Source organism: Molothrus aeneus, chromosome 11 (genome assembly GCF_037042795.1).
Source record: "Molothrus aeneus isolate 106 chromosome 11, BPBGC_Maene_1.0, whole genome shotgun sequence".
NCBI lineage: Eukaryota > Metazoa > Chordata > Aves > Passeriformes > Icteridae > Molothrus > Molothrus aeneus.
The window spans coordinates 11,939,726-11,955,795 of NC_089656.1; the positions used below are offsets into that span (position 1 = coordinate 11,939,726).

Sequence of the window (16,070 nt, forward strand, 5' to 3'; positions counted from 1 at the left end):
GATTTTGTTAATCAATGGCTAATGCCAATCTTTGTTCAGTACATTTCCTTTAGGTGCTTGTCCTTATTTAAGAAGGATGTTAAAGAGCTTAGCTACTTAAGCTAGCAGCTTTTCCCCCAGAGTATATTCAAATGTATGTTATTTTCCCCAAAGTACTGTCTACTTATTGTTCTGTTGAGTCAGCCAAGAGTCCTCAGAGGATACAGCTATGGAGGCAACAACCTCCCCTCTTGATGTCCAGTTCCCTGACCCAGCCCTTTACCAGAAGAAAAGAAATCCTCATATCACCAGTGACTTACAGCTGAAATATCAGAAACCACAGAGTGGTTGTGTATTAATTTCACAAACTGCTTTGCATTCTTCAGTCTGTATTTCCACAGCCAGTAGTGTTTAACAGAGTTTTTGCCTTCCCCTGCTCAGATGGGTGGGATGGAGGCTGTCATCACTGGCCTGGCAGATGATTTCCACCTTCTGAAGCAGCACAGAAAGCTCTTCACCTTTGGTGTTTCTTTTGGCACTTTCCTACTTGCTCTTTTTTGCATTACCAATGTAAGTACAACAAAAGTTTCCATCAAAATATTACCTAAAATATGTCATTAATTTTGTTAGATGAAATATGGATAGGTTCAGATGATTCTAATATAAGTTTTAGTTCTTTAAAAACTCTGTTCAGGACATCACTTTTAATCTGACATATGAAGCTTTTCTGGTTTTTGGCACAAGATCATTTGCTATCAACCAAAGTCCTTGTTGCTATCAACCTATAAGTCTTTGTTCCAAACAACTGTCTCTGCTACTGCTGGGTTTATTTGGTTCTGTGTGCTTTCTTTTGCATTTGTTTGGGCTTGTTTGGTGGGGTTTTTTGCTGGTTTTTTTTTTTGTTTTGTTTTGTTGGTTTTTTGGTTGGTTTTTTTTTTGTTTGTTTGGTTGGTTTTGGATTTTTTTAATCACATTACATGGAATTGTGTAGAGTGCTTATTTCTCTGTGAGGAACTAAGAATTTCAAGTGACCAGACCTGGCTGTTCTCCTATTAAAGAAAGCAAAAGACACTTACTTCTTATGGAAAGAGTGTAGAGTAATGACCTCCTCTCCCCACCTTGTTTCTTCATGTTCCTTCATGAACCTTGATCTTGACATCTTTTACTGTTAACACCACATAAAGCACAAAGAAAGCTTATCCTGAACATTTAGTAACCTGCATTTATCATAACCATCAGACTGAATGTTTTGCCTCATCTGGCTTTTTATAACTAATTAAGGAATGAAATTAATGTGTTCTAGGCAGGAGAGAATTTTCTCTTTTTTTTTTTGACCATAAAAAAGACAGAGAGAGGCCTATTAACAAAGATGCCGAAATTCTCAGAAAACAACTGAAACTTTAAGAAAGCACCATGAAAGCAGATGTGCTGAACCTCTCTCTATCCCTAGAGATGGTTTCTACATCTATTATTAAGATTACTGAAATGGCATAAGTTTATAAATAACAAAGTTCTTTTTTACATTAAAATACCCCAATATTTTTTGATCCAGTTTCCTCAAACTGAGAAATATTTGAGACTCTAAAAATATTTAAAATACCTATCCTTTTAATACCATACTATTTCTATTGATACCTAAACACTGAGCATACTCCTGCTTATTCAAAGTTGCAGCTGCAGTAAAATTTCCTGAAGTACAATATCGGAAAAAATTCAGTGTTAAGAACCAGGACAAGTACTAGTGGGTGCAATTCCACTGCCTCCAAGTGTGCTAAAGTTATTCAGAATAATGACCTAACTTGAGCTTTTAAATAATGGCGCCTGTTTAGGCTGAAGTTCACCCCCCCTAGCTGGACTTTACAAACTGTCCAGAATAGCCCAAATGTATTGGTTCATGTAACTAAGGAACAACATTTCTGATGTGCAAAAAATAAAAGGGAAAACCCTTGTGGGAACGTCACATGAAATTGTTTGATTGTTGCCCCCTGAATTTTTAAGGTTTTATTTTCAAAAGTACCTGTTTCTGGAACAAGCATGTTTCTTACAAAATCTTATTAGTAATTCACTTTGCTAAGGTTGATGGCAAATGCATTCATTTGGAGCAGATGTAGAGCAAAAACAAGAGGTCAAACTCAAATGTCATTTAAGAAGCAACATTTTCTAACACAACAACCAAACTTCATTCCATTTCTGGACAAGTCCCCACAGAATTAAAAACCTACATGAGGCCTGAGTACTGTTCTCCCTATTTTTGTAAATATGCACAGCTGTTTCAGAAAAAAAACATATTTTAAAAAAATAAAAGGCAGCTGATTACAGAAACTAAAATCACCTACAGATTTAAATAATACAAGTGCTATTTATACCATTGGTGGTAAAAACACAGAAAATAATTCCTTTTTTCCTCCCTTTCTGAACAGGCATAATCAGATTAAGTTTGGTTGTAAAAAGATATTTTAACAAAAATCTACTACAATTGCAAACATTTCAGCTGTTTATGTGTGACAGAGTTCCCTGACACTCTTTATCCGGGTTCATTTTGAAACAAATCTGCATCTCATGGTTTTCCATTCTGCTGTAGCTAAAACTCAGTAAAATTAGTAGTAATTTACACAAATACACACAACACTGCAAAACACAGCAAAAAGTAGTGAAATTGCAGCTAAAAAAAAAAAAAGAAAAATTGAACAAGATTTCAGTAAATGCATTTCCAGCTCTCAGTCATGAACCACTGAAGCACAAAATGTGCTGTTGTGAAGGAAGACAAGGTTTGCTGTCCCCACTGAGCAAAGGTTTGCAAATACCAGAGCCCAGAGACTGGACAGGGCACAGCAGCTTCTGGCTGTGCTGGTGACAGAATTAACATCCCCCTCTGCCTTAGGAGGAGCAGTGGGTGAGAGATGCAGGCAGTCAGGGAAAAGGGAAATCAGACCAACACTGCAGACTCACTGGCCTGCAGAGCAAGTGGCCTCAGGAACAAAGTGACTGATAAGGGCCTATGGAAACTCTTGGAGTGCTCCATTCCTGCCATTAATTTGGGAAGTTCTTCATTAACTGCTACAAACAGGCCCTGCCCTACAAGCTGCTGATCATTTCCCCAAACCTCCACTGAACAGGAGTGCCACGAGAACTCATTCATCTAAGATGAGATTTCTGTTTCACAGTGAAGTGAGGACACAGGTGGAAAAAACCCTCTTTAGAAGAGTTGCAAATCTGATTCCACTATTTTGTATGTAAATATGAGCCTGTGTCTGATGCATCAGATCCATACTAAAATACTTGGATTATGATAATGCTTCAAGTAAAGCAGATTTCTGTTAAGTGGATACTAAACTTTGAGATTATTCTATTTGTAACTTCATGTCCTTGCATCTTTTAACTCCCCATTTCAGGGTGGAATTTATGTGCTCACACTTCTGGACACATTTGCAGCTGGGACTTCAATATTGTTTGCTGTTCTAATGGAGGCAATTGGAGTTTCCTGGTTTTATGGTAAGCTCTTCCTTTTGCATGTGCAAAAGCTTTTCTAAAATTCCAAGTGCTCATGATGGGCTTACACATCATTTTAAGGGAAAACAGCATAGCCTTGAATACGCAAAACCATGACAAGTCAGGTTTCATAGAGTGATTTCACCTGATTTACGAGCAGTGACAGGAATGCAGACATTCAGTGGGCCAAGCTTTGAGACCCTGCACAAAGCCAAAGCAAACAGCCTTGTGAAAGGGACTGTGATGGGATGGAAAAGTTACTCCTTTTGCCAGTATTTTATGACTCTTAGTATTGCTGATGACTTGCAGTAGCAGATTTAGACTTGGTATTTCAAAAAGAAATAGATTAGCCTAAATACAGACTCACCTGTTTTCACTTTTCATTAGTCCCCCAGGGCCAATCTCAAGGACTCTCCACACAACGCAAATAAAGGTGGTGTTTAGAGAGTTATAATAATTCCTACATCCATCCCTTTTGTTGGTGACAATATTCTATTTCATTGTAAAACACTAGCAGTTTATTTATTTCATAGAATGGTATAAAATACCCAACACACTAGATACCAGAAAATATATTTCTAGTATTTGATAATAACTTAGACCACAAAAAGGGAGTAGTGATTTACTTCATCCCAAATGTGTCAAGCTTTAGGAGTATTTAGTTGACCTCTGGCACCAGACTGGAATCACTCTATGCCAATCAGAGTAGAGTGATGTGCTATAGCCACCTAAAAAAATGACCTCTTCTTTTCCTTCCTAATCTCCTCTTTATTCTCAGGCTTTAGTTCCTGGCTGATCTCAACTCTTTTCACTATTACCAGGTTTCAATGCCATAGCAGCCTGCAAATCTTCTTCCCTTTAAGCCAGTATTGAATGAGTTGCCCTGATTCCCAATAAGATTGTTCTTCCTCTGAAAGCCCTTTTCATTTTTATTCAGACATGGTGCTTATAGCTAATATATGATTCAGAGGGTTCTTAGACATTTTGATTCTTATTGCTATTTGCCTCTCTCAGTCACTTATTTATCCATCCACTCTGCCTTACCATGTTCTTCTAACCAAACAAACTTTATCGTGCAGTTAAAGAACTGTTGGAGAGTGAGTGAAGTGAAAGAATGGCATCCATGCATAAAGCTGTTCAATCTATTAAAGGAATACTTTCTAGTTTTAATGCACTAATTTTGTCACCCAACATCAGCATGGAGCAAGCAGTGCATGGGCTGTTGTCTCTCAAAATAACGGAGGCACTTTATTTCACAGACAGCTGTCTTTAATCCCTGAAAAAGAGCTGAATGTGGATGAGTGGTCCCAGCTTAGCTTGGAAGTAGAGGCTTCTTCAGTTTTTAGGGGAAATTACTTTCTGCTACTACTAAAACAGGATTTACTGCACTTTACAGTAGCTAAGCTTTGTAGGTGATTCACAAACCAGGCCAAAGTTAGTCAAATTTTGTTTTACACCCTCTGTCTTTATCATTTTTTCCTTTCTTCCTGCAGCATCCCCATAATTGGGAAAATATCTATTCATTTTTCTTGAGCAGCTGACAGATGTTTCTACTGACACAGCATGACCTGTTGCTTTATAAAGAACTTATTACAGCCCCAGGTGCTATTTAAACTTATTAAATCTGGCATGATCTTGTCTGCCTCTTTTTCTGATAGACCCCTCTTGCCTTAATGACCCAGCTGAATATTAAGCCAGCCTAAAGGCAAGCGTTGACATTTTGGCACAGACTAAAAACATGAAAATTTAGTTCAAATTATATCTATGACCATTTACTGTGAAGTTTCTTCTTGCAAAGGCCAACTGTGTATGTAAGAGAAGGGAGAGCTAGTTTTCTTTACTGTGCAGATGTTCCTTAGTTATGACTGCTAAGTTGTTACAATTTTCCTCATGTGCAACCCTGATATCATCTTCCTGGTGAATATTCTATTTCTGGTATTTAACCAGCTCCTGATAATAAATTTTAAGTATCTCTGAAACCAAGCCCTACAAGTACCATTATCTGTAGCTATGGCTGTGTTCTGCTTAAAGGTTGATTCTTAGAACAATTATTTGAAGACATGCAGTACTGAAAAAGCAAATTGTGGAAAAGTGCAGTCTGACAGCATGGCCCAGTCATCCTCCATTTTCAGCAGAAATTGAGCACCAAGCACTGTCTGAGCTCCAAGTGCATCTGTCTGGAAACATTTGAATAAAATTCTGATATACCTTTGTCTTTGACCTTCTCCACAATGATAAATTTCAGTCAATGTTCATAGCAGTTAAAATTCAGTCACTTTAAAGTTCACAGAAAGCACTGCAAATAGAATCAGATTAAGTTTAAAGAGCATTTGCAGATCCTTCCTGGCTATTTCTCTTCACCTGGACATATTATTGGGGGCTGGAAATTGTTTTGAGACATTTACACTCAAGTGTCCACACCCTGAAAACATTTTGCATCCTATTATGTACAATGGACTAATTCAAGCTGTCCCAATAATTTACATTAAATAAATTAAATTGTGCTGAACTGATCCACATAAAGAGAAATCTTTATAAAAAACTATACATGTCCTCTTATAAACAAATAGTCATAGAAAAAAGCTGCATTTCTGCTGTTTACCTTATGGGTTCATGATTATAAGTAAACTTTCTGAACACACTGAGCAAAATAAGCGATAAACAAATAGTCTGACATGACAGAATGCACAGAGCCACTGTCTCTAAGGTGTAAAGTCAGATATTGTTTTCTTTTTACAGAAGACAGAGAAGGACACTTTTTTCCCCATTTTATATTAGTGTTAATCATCCCATTCTAATGTGGTGTAGTTTTGTAGATATTTACAATAAACAGAAGAAGAATTGCCTGAGTTTTCTGGAAAAGTCATAAATATGAAATTATATTTGTAATAAAGAACATTCGGTGATGTTCAATGAAACACTGAAAAGTAAGTATGTCTTAAGTGGAACAAAGAAATCCCCTTTGATAAATTAAGAATCTTATGAATCTACCTCGTTATCAGCAAGCAGTTTATGTAAGGGTTTACATTTTCCTGCAGTGTACTCATAATACCAGAGGAATTAGGTTACAATAATCCATAACGATTTAAAAAAAACTGTGTACTATTTACAACCTAAATTCTAGATATTTTGGAAATGCCTCTTTTCAGTGATAATGCTGCTGTCTGCAACAGGCATTTAAGTCAAATATAGTGTTGTCAAAGAGACACCTAGACAAGGAAAGGAGATTAATGTTGTTATTTCTTATGCCTTCTGATTTGGAAGTCATTCATGTCTGGTTTCTGAAAAAGATACTTTGGGTATGCCAGCATCTCATCAGTTTAGACTAAAGTCAGTCTCATGCTTGCATCTGCTCACATCCACTCTAGGTGTGGACAGATTCAGTGAAGACATCCAACAAATGATGGGCTTCAAACCAGGTCTCTACTGGAGACTCTGCTGGAAGTTTGTTAGTCCTGCTTTTTTATTGGTAAGTGCTGATAATTATTCCATCATGAAATGAATACCAGTGCATTGCTACCCAGAATACACAATAGATACCAAGAGCAAGATACCTACTGGTGTGACAGATACTGTTGGGAAGAATAGAAGACAGTCCAATTTAATTCTTTTTTTGTCCTTGAAATTATATGCTGGGTATATTTTGTATACTACATTTCAGTTGTGGAAGAGAAGCTAATGGTGGTTGTGGTCTTCTTCTGTTCTTTTATTCTAGCATGATTTTAAGAGGGCAGCTTTTCTTAGGGAACACTTAGGCAGTGTCCTCCCTGTCCCTGCAGCACCTCTGCATATTAAACACAAACCATTCCCTCGGTAAAATAAGTTAGCCAGGGGTAAGAGATTGTGTTAGCAAAAATGTATTTTTGATTGGAGGACACCAGGATCCCCAATTTGGGAAATCACACCATAAAAAAATTATACAACTACAACCACCTATAATTAGCTGTGTGAAACACTGAAGAATTGTATGAAATACACCTTGTAAGCTGCCTGTTGGAAAAAAAACAAGTGTTCCATTGCATTAGAGAAAAAAATCCCAAAGTGTGAATTTGGTTGCTTTGTGTAAAGGTTAGATTCAGTACTAAGTTCGAGTTTTATATTGGAATCTCTTCCTGTGCATATTTGTAAATCAAAAGGTCAGGATAATAATACAGAAATTTGACCTTATTATGACTTTAGGAGACAATTACTTGCATTAAAGCTGTGCAACCTTAAAGCATTACTGGTATTGCAAATATACACTGGTAGCCTTTCAGAACAGGTCCATGGTTTTTTAAATATATAAGCTATGACCCCAATTCATCCATAAACATCTACCAAGCCTGTATTAATTATCCTTTTAAACACAGTTCTATAAAGGAACTTTTATGGAACTATATCCTGCAGCACTTCAAGCAGGCTGACTCAAGCAGAATGGGAAAAGGGTGGAGCAAACATCCTTTGATTTTGCACACAAGGAGACAGTTGAAAATTAATATTTTATCATGAGTGTTGTAACAACCTAGCTAAAGGTGGAGAGCCCACCAGTTTAACCTTCAGGTAGTTTAAGCTGTCTTGGTGAAAGAGCCTCAATGCCTTCCTAGAAAAGCCTGAAAGCACAAGTCAGAATAAATCTGTAAATAACACATCTCTCAGCCATCACAATGCACACTTCTTTTTTTCCATCTGAAAGTTCTTGAAGCTCTTTCTCCATATTATCTGCAGCTATAAGCATAATCCCAAGAAAACCCACAAAATAGAATTAGTATTTTTCTAACGAGATTCTACACTATGATCTTCCTTTAACCCACACTATCCTGGTGTAGTCTTTAAAACCCTAGGCTCAAAATATTTTTCAATTGGAAATTGAAATATAGAGCAGAACATACAGCCCCAAAGAACCAAATCAAGGATACCTGCATGTTATACAACCCACATGGATTCTGGATTTAACAGGACAGAAGTAGGGTGGTACACCCTACTCTTTCCTTCTTGCATCTAGCACTGGACAGGGAAGCACAGGAAGAAAAAAGCAACTTTGTTTTCCAGACCATAAGGCTGCTCTACCTTTCCTCAGTACACGTATCATGCTGAAAAATGGGTACAAAGCTCTTAAAGGAAGTCTAATATTTCTGGAAAACAAAGAAAGTAAAAACAATAGATCCTGCAGTTTTTTCTTGACTACAGAATCACTTTTCTACATCTGAAACACTAATTTAAATGAGGCCGTAGTGGACAGTCTGAGTGACTGGATCTTCTCACCAAAATTTCAAATAATCTGCATCCACAGTAGCTAAAGTGATCTGTTCATACTAGCAAACACATGAAGAACTTCAACAGCTTAAGCAATAAGAGGCACAAAGTAAACAGGCTGAAGGTAAATCAAAGCTGGTTTATTTTAAACTTTAGGGTGGCTGCCTAATAGAACACCTGGAATCACTTCCAGTAAGGCTCTTCATCTTAAAACTGTGGTTCATTTTATACTTTCTTCCCCAGTTTGTGGTGATAGTCAGCATAATAAATTTCAAGCCTCTGACCTATGATGACTACACCTTCCCTCTGTGGGCAAACCGCATTGGCTGGGGCATAGCATTGTCCTCCATGATCCTCGTGCCTGCCTACATCATCTATAAATTCATGAATGTGCGTGGGACCTTTAAAGAAGTAAGTGCAACACTAATCAAATGTCATGAAATGCTGCTGTGAAATGAAATGGCTGGCTCTAAGTTGGCAGTTTATTTCTCTCCCAAAACTTATTACTTATGAGTGACCTTTTGAATCCATCTGTCAGGTGGATCAGTGGTTTGAGGTAGGATTATTGCATCCTGTTTGAGTCTCTAGACAGAAATTAGCTTTCCAGACAGCACCATAATAATTGTGAAAAATTATTTTTTTATGCATGTAATTGATCCAGTTAATGAGATTAGATTTTTGTTTATTAACAAAGAATGTACAAATTATGCTATCTTCAAATTCAGCTATGAGGTATGGTCTTCAAGCTGTTCTGTACTTTTCTTTATTTATCAGTTCAAAAAGGCACATGATTAAGGCTCACTAGCCATATCATTTTTACCATCATATTAACTTTACCTTCACTGTCTATATACCCTCACTATTATCTGTAGTCTTAAAACCTCTAACAGTGCTCAGAAGGCTCCTCACCATTATACAGCACCAGGTTTTTTCCCCATCACATCATGATTTTATAACCCTGTATAGACCCCCTGACTTACACTTAAGCTCTACTGCTCTCCTTTCCTATAGCTACACTTACACAGTGGTGTAGCAAGATTTTGATGCTCTTCGGCAAATCACTGAACCAACACCACACACAGAATTAAGCAGAAAGTAGGATCTCAACCTTTACATGCAAAACAGATGGGTCACATCCCCCTCACACTGACCCAGCCAACCCAAAAGAACAAAGGTCTTGTCTCTGAAACATTACAGTCACCTCATGTAGTGCTCACCTCAGAAAGGTGCCCCAAAGCTGGAATTCCTCAGCTGCCCTGTTTTCATCAGCTCTAACACCTCAATGTTGCACACAATTTCTAGATCTCATTTCCAGCAATTCCATAAGCCCTTTGTTTTGTTCCATCCTGGGAAGGGCTACAAACACATTTTTCCAGGAGGATTCAAGTCTCAAAGAATAATTTATACTGGCTCATCAGGCTTTTGTCCTCTTGCTCAAGTTTTGACAGGGGGATGTAGAAGCCTGTGGCCAAAATCACATTCTCTCATTCATGGGTACTGTTAGCAAGTTCTGGTTTGTCTGTTAGTGCTCCTGCAAAGAGCAGCTCCCCACTTTCCCCACAAGCATTATGCCAAAAGGACAATACATGGCATCCAAGTCACTAGCTCCAAGATGATGCCCCAAATTGAGGCTCTTGAAGGGATGGGGAGAGGCATGAACCTAATTTAATGGGAACTCCTTAAGTTAGTTGAAAGTTCCTGATAACCCAAAATCTGTGTATCTCAAAGGACACAGCACAGGGTAGACAGGGGGGATGAGCTGGGAAATCCCAATCCCTCCTTCCTCCCCCAGTCTGAGACTGGCCAACCCTCAGCGCTAACAGAAAAGCATGAATTTAGGGGGTCTAAGGCCTGTGATACCAACTTGTTCCTGATATTCTTTTCTATATGCACTTACTAAATATTTGGACTTAGTATTTGCATAAACTTTCTACTGTTGCTTCTTATATTAAAGGCTAACACTCAAGGGCTTATAATAGGCTTATTCTCTCAGTGACTGAGCAAAGGCACATGATGCAGTGATATTAAAGATTTAAGTTACCATTTTAAATAAAGTTCATGCTACTTCCCCACTATAGATTGAGGATTACATACATAATCCCACTTCATATGGCTGACTTTTTCCTCTTCTTCCTCTCTGGTTTAGAGACTAGCTTACTGCATCACACCTGAAAATGAGCACCAACTCGTGGCCCAAGGAAATGTCAGGCAGTTTAAGGTTAGTACACCTTTCACATGCCTCTTTCTTCTGATATCAACCCTTTCCTGCCTTTAGCAGCAACTACAGCTCTGCAGCAATCTCCCCATGCTGGATACCTTAGCAGGCCTGTAGCTCTTTATTTCTGCCAGCACAACAAGACACAGGAGGCTCAGTACCACATGCAACAACCCTTTTGGAAAGCTTTTGGGACCTTCCTTCTTTGCCTAAGGAGAGCCCTTAATTTTACAGATCACCTGAATCTGGTATTTTACGTTGTGTTTGAATACAGTAAGATTTCAGCAATAAACAAAGGTATTTCCAAACTGTCATGTGCATTTGAAGAGGTCATGGCCTGTCACTCAGTTACTGCACAGCAAGCTGAAATCATGTTTCTGAAACTGCAATTATGTCCCACAAAACATAGTAAACAGCAAAAAATATCCAGTGTCAGAGCTTACCTATAATAAAATCATAAAATGATGTACCAGTTACATGGAATGACTTTCCCCACAGGACTAGAGTTGATTGAAAACACTGCTGGAGACTTCAGAAGCCATGAAAAATATGCTATAGGTTTCCAAATACTGCTTTCCTTTTAGCAAATAAAATGAGCTTATTGAAATAAACTCCTTTATGTAGAAGATTAAAAGGATGCAAATGTGAAGCCTGTTACACTCATCAGCATTCATGCTGGACCACTTTCTGTCTTCAAAGTTGAAAGCAACTAGAAATATGCACACCTCTACAAAATGTGACCCAGATTTTATAGTGGTGGTTTGTATGTTTATACTGAAAAACTAAAACTGACTTTTGCTTATTTTGAAAGATATTGTTTGAAGTAAATTTTGGCTTTTAAAGGAAATAATCTGTGTAGATTTATGGGATGCAGAATGAAAGCACAAATAGGCTTCCTGTTTCATGACCACAATTTATTTGATGTGGCCAAGAATATAAAATAGCACAACACCTCTTCCTGCCTTCTCTTTCTTCTGTTTCTGCCCTCAGTTGTCAGATGATTTACTGTTCCTGCTCTTACTCAATGTTTCCAGGGACAGATGTTCCTGAGTGAAAGGGCTATAAACAGCCACACCACAGTGCTGGTCTTCTGAACACAAATCTATGACCAAAAGGTGGCAAATTAATTTCACATAAATTAGTAAAGGCTGCCCTCAGAAGTAAACCACCAAAGTTACCTCAAACCCTGCTAAATATGAGAACATTTTAATTGGCTGCCATCTTCAATGAACAGGCAGGAATGGCTTTGTTAGTGCTAAAGCAGATTTAGTGATTTACTCACAATGTTTAGGGTTGTAAATAAAACACTGCTTACTGTAACCAAACAAATACAAATATTTTATTCTCATATGTGTCTGGCAGTTCTGAACTTTAAGACTTAATTGAGATCTGACTAAGTAGCCTTTACATTCAGCACATTTCTCACTGCAAACTGGACTGCACAGAAACTTAGTTACAGGATGCAAATTTATCCATTATTTTGAAACTTCTTTGTAATTCTAGATTTGTCAAAAAATGTATCTGTCAGCATCATCATTTGAATCAATGATGTAACTTAACAACCTCTTCTGTTTCCTTACAGCTCCAACACTGGCTAACTATATGACAACCAACAGACCAAGAAAAAAGACCATGTTCAGCTAAACTGAGAATACAGAAAAGTCAAGTTCAAAGCTCCCTCACTCATGCTTGGACCAGGCTGGCCCAGAGCTTATCTACTGACTCTGTGAGGGAAGACATCTGCTCTCTGTTGTCAATGCCTCCCTTCTATTACTTGGCTTCAAATGATCTTTAAAGACTCCATTTAAGTTTTCTTGCATCCTTTGGTGCCATGAGATCCCTACATGACCAAAACTTGTGAGTTTTGCTATAGGCAGAAGTGGAGGAGGGGGGAGCAGAGGAAAAGAACAATCAGCATAAGTTAAGTGCTTTTTTATTGTGAAGAAGTGAATTAAACTTTTCTGACAGTAATAACTTCTTCAGATATTCATGCCACAACCTATTTTAAACCAACAACACCTGAGCACTCTTAGATCTAAGGAAAGATTACATCTCAGTTATGACAAAAAGAGCAATTTTAACAATGTCCTCATGTCATTAGCTTTCTTGCCATACTGTCCTTTGGGATGTGAGTTTGCATTCTTCTGAAAGTGCTTGATTTTCAGTGGTTTGTTATTAGTTCCTTCTTTGGTGAAGAGCATTGTCTTTGCTGTACATGTCCATGCCATTTTCTGACCAGTTTAATTGCACTGAAGCTGCAGAGCAGCAGGAAGAGAGTTCCTGTTACAGTTGCTAGTGCAGAACACAGCTTAATATCACAGTGTACTTCATGAAAGAGATATTCCCTTATATCCACAATTGGAATGGCTTTATCATGATCCACACTCTGCAGACTTTTCCAGCTAAGCATGAAAGTTACATCCAAATAGACAGATTTCACCTTTTTGTTGTATTTTGTTCCAAATAAAGAATGTAAAATACAATGCAGAAGAAGGGATAATTTTAAAATTATATCATTACCAAGTGGCGCAAAAAACCAATCTGGCTTTATTCCCCTGCTGTGAACATATTATAATTTAATCAGGATTCACCTACCAAAACATAGTAAGATTTTTGTTAACTAATTTAAAAGTATGTTTAGCTCTCTAAACCTATTCCAGCTCTGTTCTCAAGTAGTATTATGCAACGTAGAAGATACAGAACAAACTCTGCATTTGGGTGCTGTTCTTATTCTGTGGTCACTTGTCACTGTAGTACCTTTCAAGTGATCACTACATTGAGTAGCTTTGAGTTAGTTCTTGTGATTATTTGTCACTAGGTCTAAAGTAATTTGCAGAGGCAGTAGCTTCTCTGCTGGATCCAACCCAGAGTTACCTCTGGACATTACCTCTGATTTTTTTTTTTGTCTGTACACATTCAGTTGAGCTTGTCTTTTAAATGTATGCAGTGCTTCCTCTTTTTTAAAAAAAGACCTTTTAAATAGACGGGCCTTTTTTATTTATAAAACAATTTTTGTTGTTTTCTTTTTTTAAATAGCCAAGTTCTAAAGTGCCAAGTGCTTTTAGGCCTTTTCCATTTAACATTGATTTCTGTTCAAAATAATGAAAGGGAAATTTCTCTCCTTATTCATTCTCTTCCTCCAACATATTCAATACTCCAGAATGAATCAAGTGTTGTCCTCCTCTTGAAGAGTCTCTGTGACAAACAGTTTTATTTAAATAGGGATTTAACCCCAAAGAATACTTTTTTCTAATTATAAACGAAGTCTTATTTTCTGGCCCAGCTGATGGCCAATAGCTGCTTAAACCCTGTTATTAAATGTATTTCAATAATAAAGGAATTCCAAATGTTGCAGTTCTAATGCTGTAATTACACAAGAGGCTAAATAGTGAAAATATGTTGAAGGCTTCAAAAAGTAATCCCACCAACTTCTCAGTTAATCTCATTTTTATTGTTTGCCAAACTTCATGAGAATCCATTGTTTTAAAGCCTATTTTTCAACAATACAGCTGCTTCAGTCACTGTCTTGGCATGGCTCAAAATCTTCTCAGCATAGATGTAATTATCAGGTTTAGAAACTTCTAGGGGCTGTTTAACATGGAGCTTTAATAGGTTGTCACTTTACACACTGTTGGGTTGGTTCATGATTGGAAATGCTAAAAACCTCCACCAATGTTCAGTTGTGACACAGTCCATCAGCACCACCCCATGCAGGAAAAGTTACATTTCCTCACCACTCTGCTCTGACATAGGAGCAAAGCTACCAAACAAGGGAATAAATCAGCTTTAGCCAGTGTGTTTGGGTTTGATTGTGTTTTTAGTACTGACTCCCAAGGCAACTACCTACTGCATTATTTTTATTTCTGTTACTGTATGACTTTGGTTTAATGTAGTATTTATAGCTCAGGACTACATTGCACTATTGCCACCTTTTTCTGAGGTTTTCTAGGTAAAGAACTTGCAATCTATACAGAAGTCAAAAGACTTACCAAAGGAAGTAGGGATCTTACTACCAGAAATAACCTGAATAAGACAATACACAGTGCATGACTGCATAGGTAGACTTTAAATTCAAGATGTTGCCCAAAGAAAGTCTCCCCCCAAGTAATGACTTCTGTTCTAGAGACAAATGTCTTCAATTCTCCACAGAATAAGATGATGAACTACCTCACACCTCTTGGATGATGAAAGATGCCATTAGACACAAACAAGCATCTACACAAATGACAAATACTTCTGCAAAGACCAGGTTCTGTTCATTTCCTCCACTCAGTGATATGGTACAGACAGTCCAATAAGAAGCCATAGCATGGGCAGCCACCTCCTCTTACCCACCTGCTCTGGGTCCCCAGGTACATTTTCAATATGGAAAATATCAAATGCCACAAAGATACTCAATCTCCCTTCAGTTAAAACATTTGTAGTTAGAAAGCAAGACCAAAGCCTCCAGTCATATCTTTATCATCCATGTCACTTAACTGCAAGTTTTGCCCTAACTCTGATGACTTTTCAGCCCACAGCTCACCCTTTCCCTCAGCTGCACCTGTTTCAAGAGCAGACCCTCTCTGGGGAATGCCACTGTCCCAGATGCCCCCATGGAATTTTGTGTATATTCTGTCTGAGTAGGCAGCCCACTTCCTAAAGAAGAAAATTTTTGGTACAAGTTGCAGAATCATCTGCTGGCTAATTATGTTGACTGTTTGGGTAACAAGCCCATGGAAAGAATTCAGTAAAGCAGTTAAAGAGCTCATTTGACAGTTCTAGAAAATATTTCCTCAAAAGCCTTTTCTTAATCTGATAAAGGAAGCAGCTACCATGTATCAGTAACTCTCTTCTGATCTTATTTTGACCAGTGAAAAAGACCTGCCTGTGATCCATAATGTTTCATCAATCCACAGAAAGTTAGTTAGCACCAAGGAAAGAGACCCTCCATTCTCTCTTTGTACCCTTCCTTGCCATCATTCAGCCAGAGATTCTTCACATCCTTGGAACTACTTTAAAGCTACATTACTAAAACTCCACAGATTTAATTTCTGGAAGAAACAGTGAGCCTTTCAAGGCAATAATCCAAAGAGCACTAGTACCTTTTATTACTGGACCCCTGTTTGACCAATATCTTTTTTATCAGTCCTTCTTGTGTTCAGTCATGACCTGA

At 37.8% G+C, this 16,070-nt stretch overlaps 1 protein-coding gene across 1 annotated transcript in view; it reads left to right on the top strand.

Annotated features, from left to right (window-relative positions):
* SLC6A2 (solute carrier family 6 member 2) overlaps nucleotides 1–12,586 on the top strand; it is a 53,849-nt gene extending 41,263 nt beyond the window's left edge. The window contains 6 exon segments of the mRNA XM_066557363.1: nucleotides 421–549; nucleotides 3,372–3,471; nucleotides 6,837–6,937; nucleotides 8,944–9,111; nucleotides 10,847–10,918; nucleotides 12,498–12,586. Coding sequence (XP_066413460.1) covers nucleotides 421–549; nucleotides 3,372–3,471; nucleotides 6,837–6,937; nucleotides 8,944–9,111; nucleotides 10,847–10,918; nucleotides 12,498–12,521 — 594 coding nt within the window. The 3' untranslated portion in view covers nucleotides 12,522–12,586.
* Nucleotides 12,587–16,070: the final 3,484 nt, after the last annotated feature.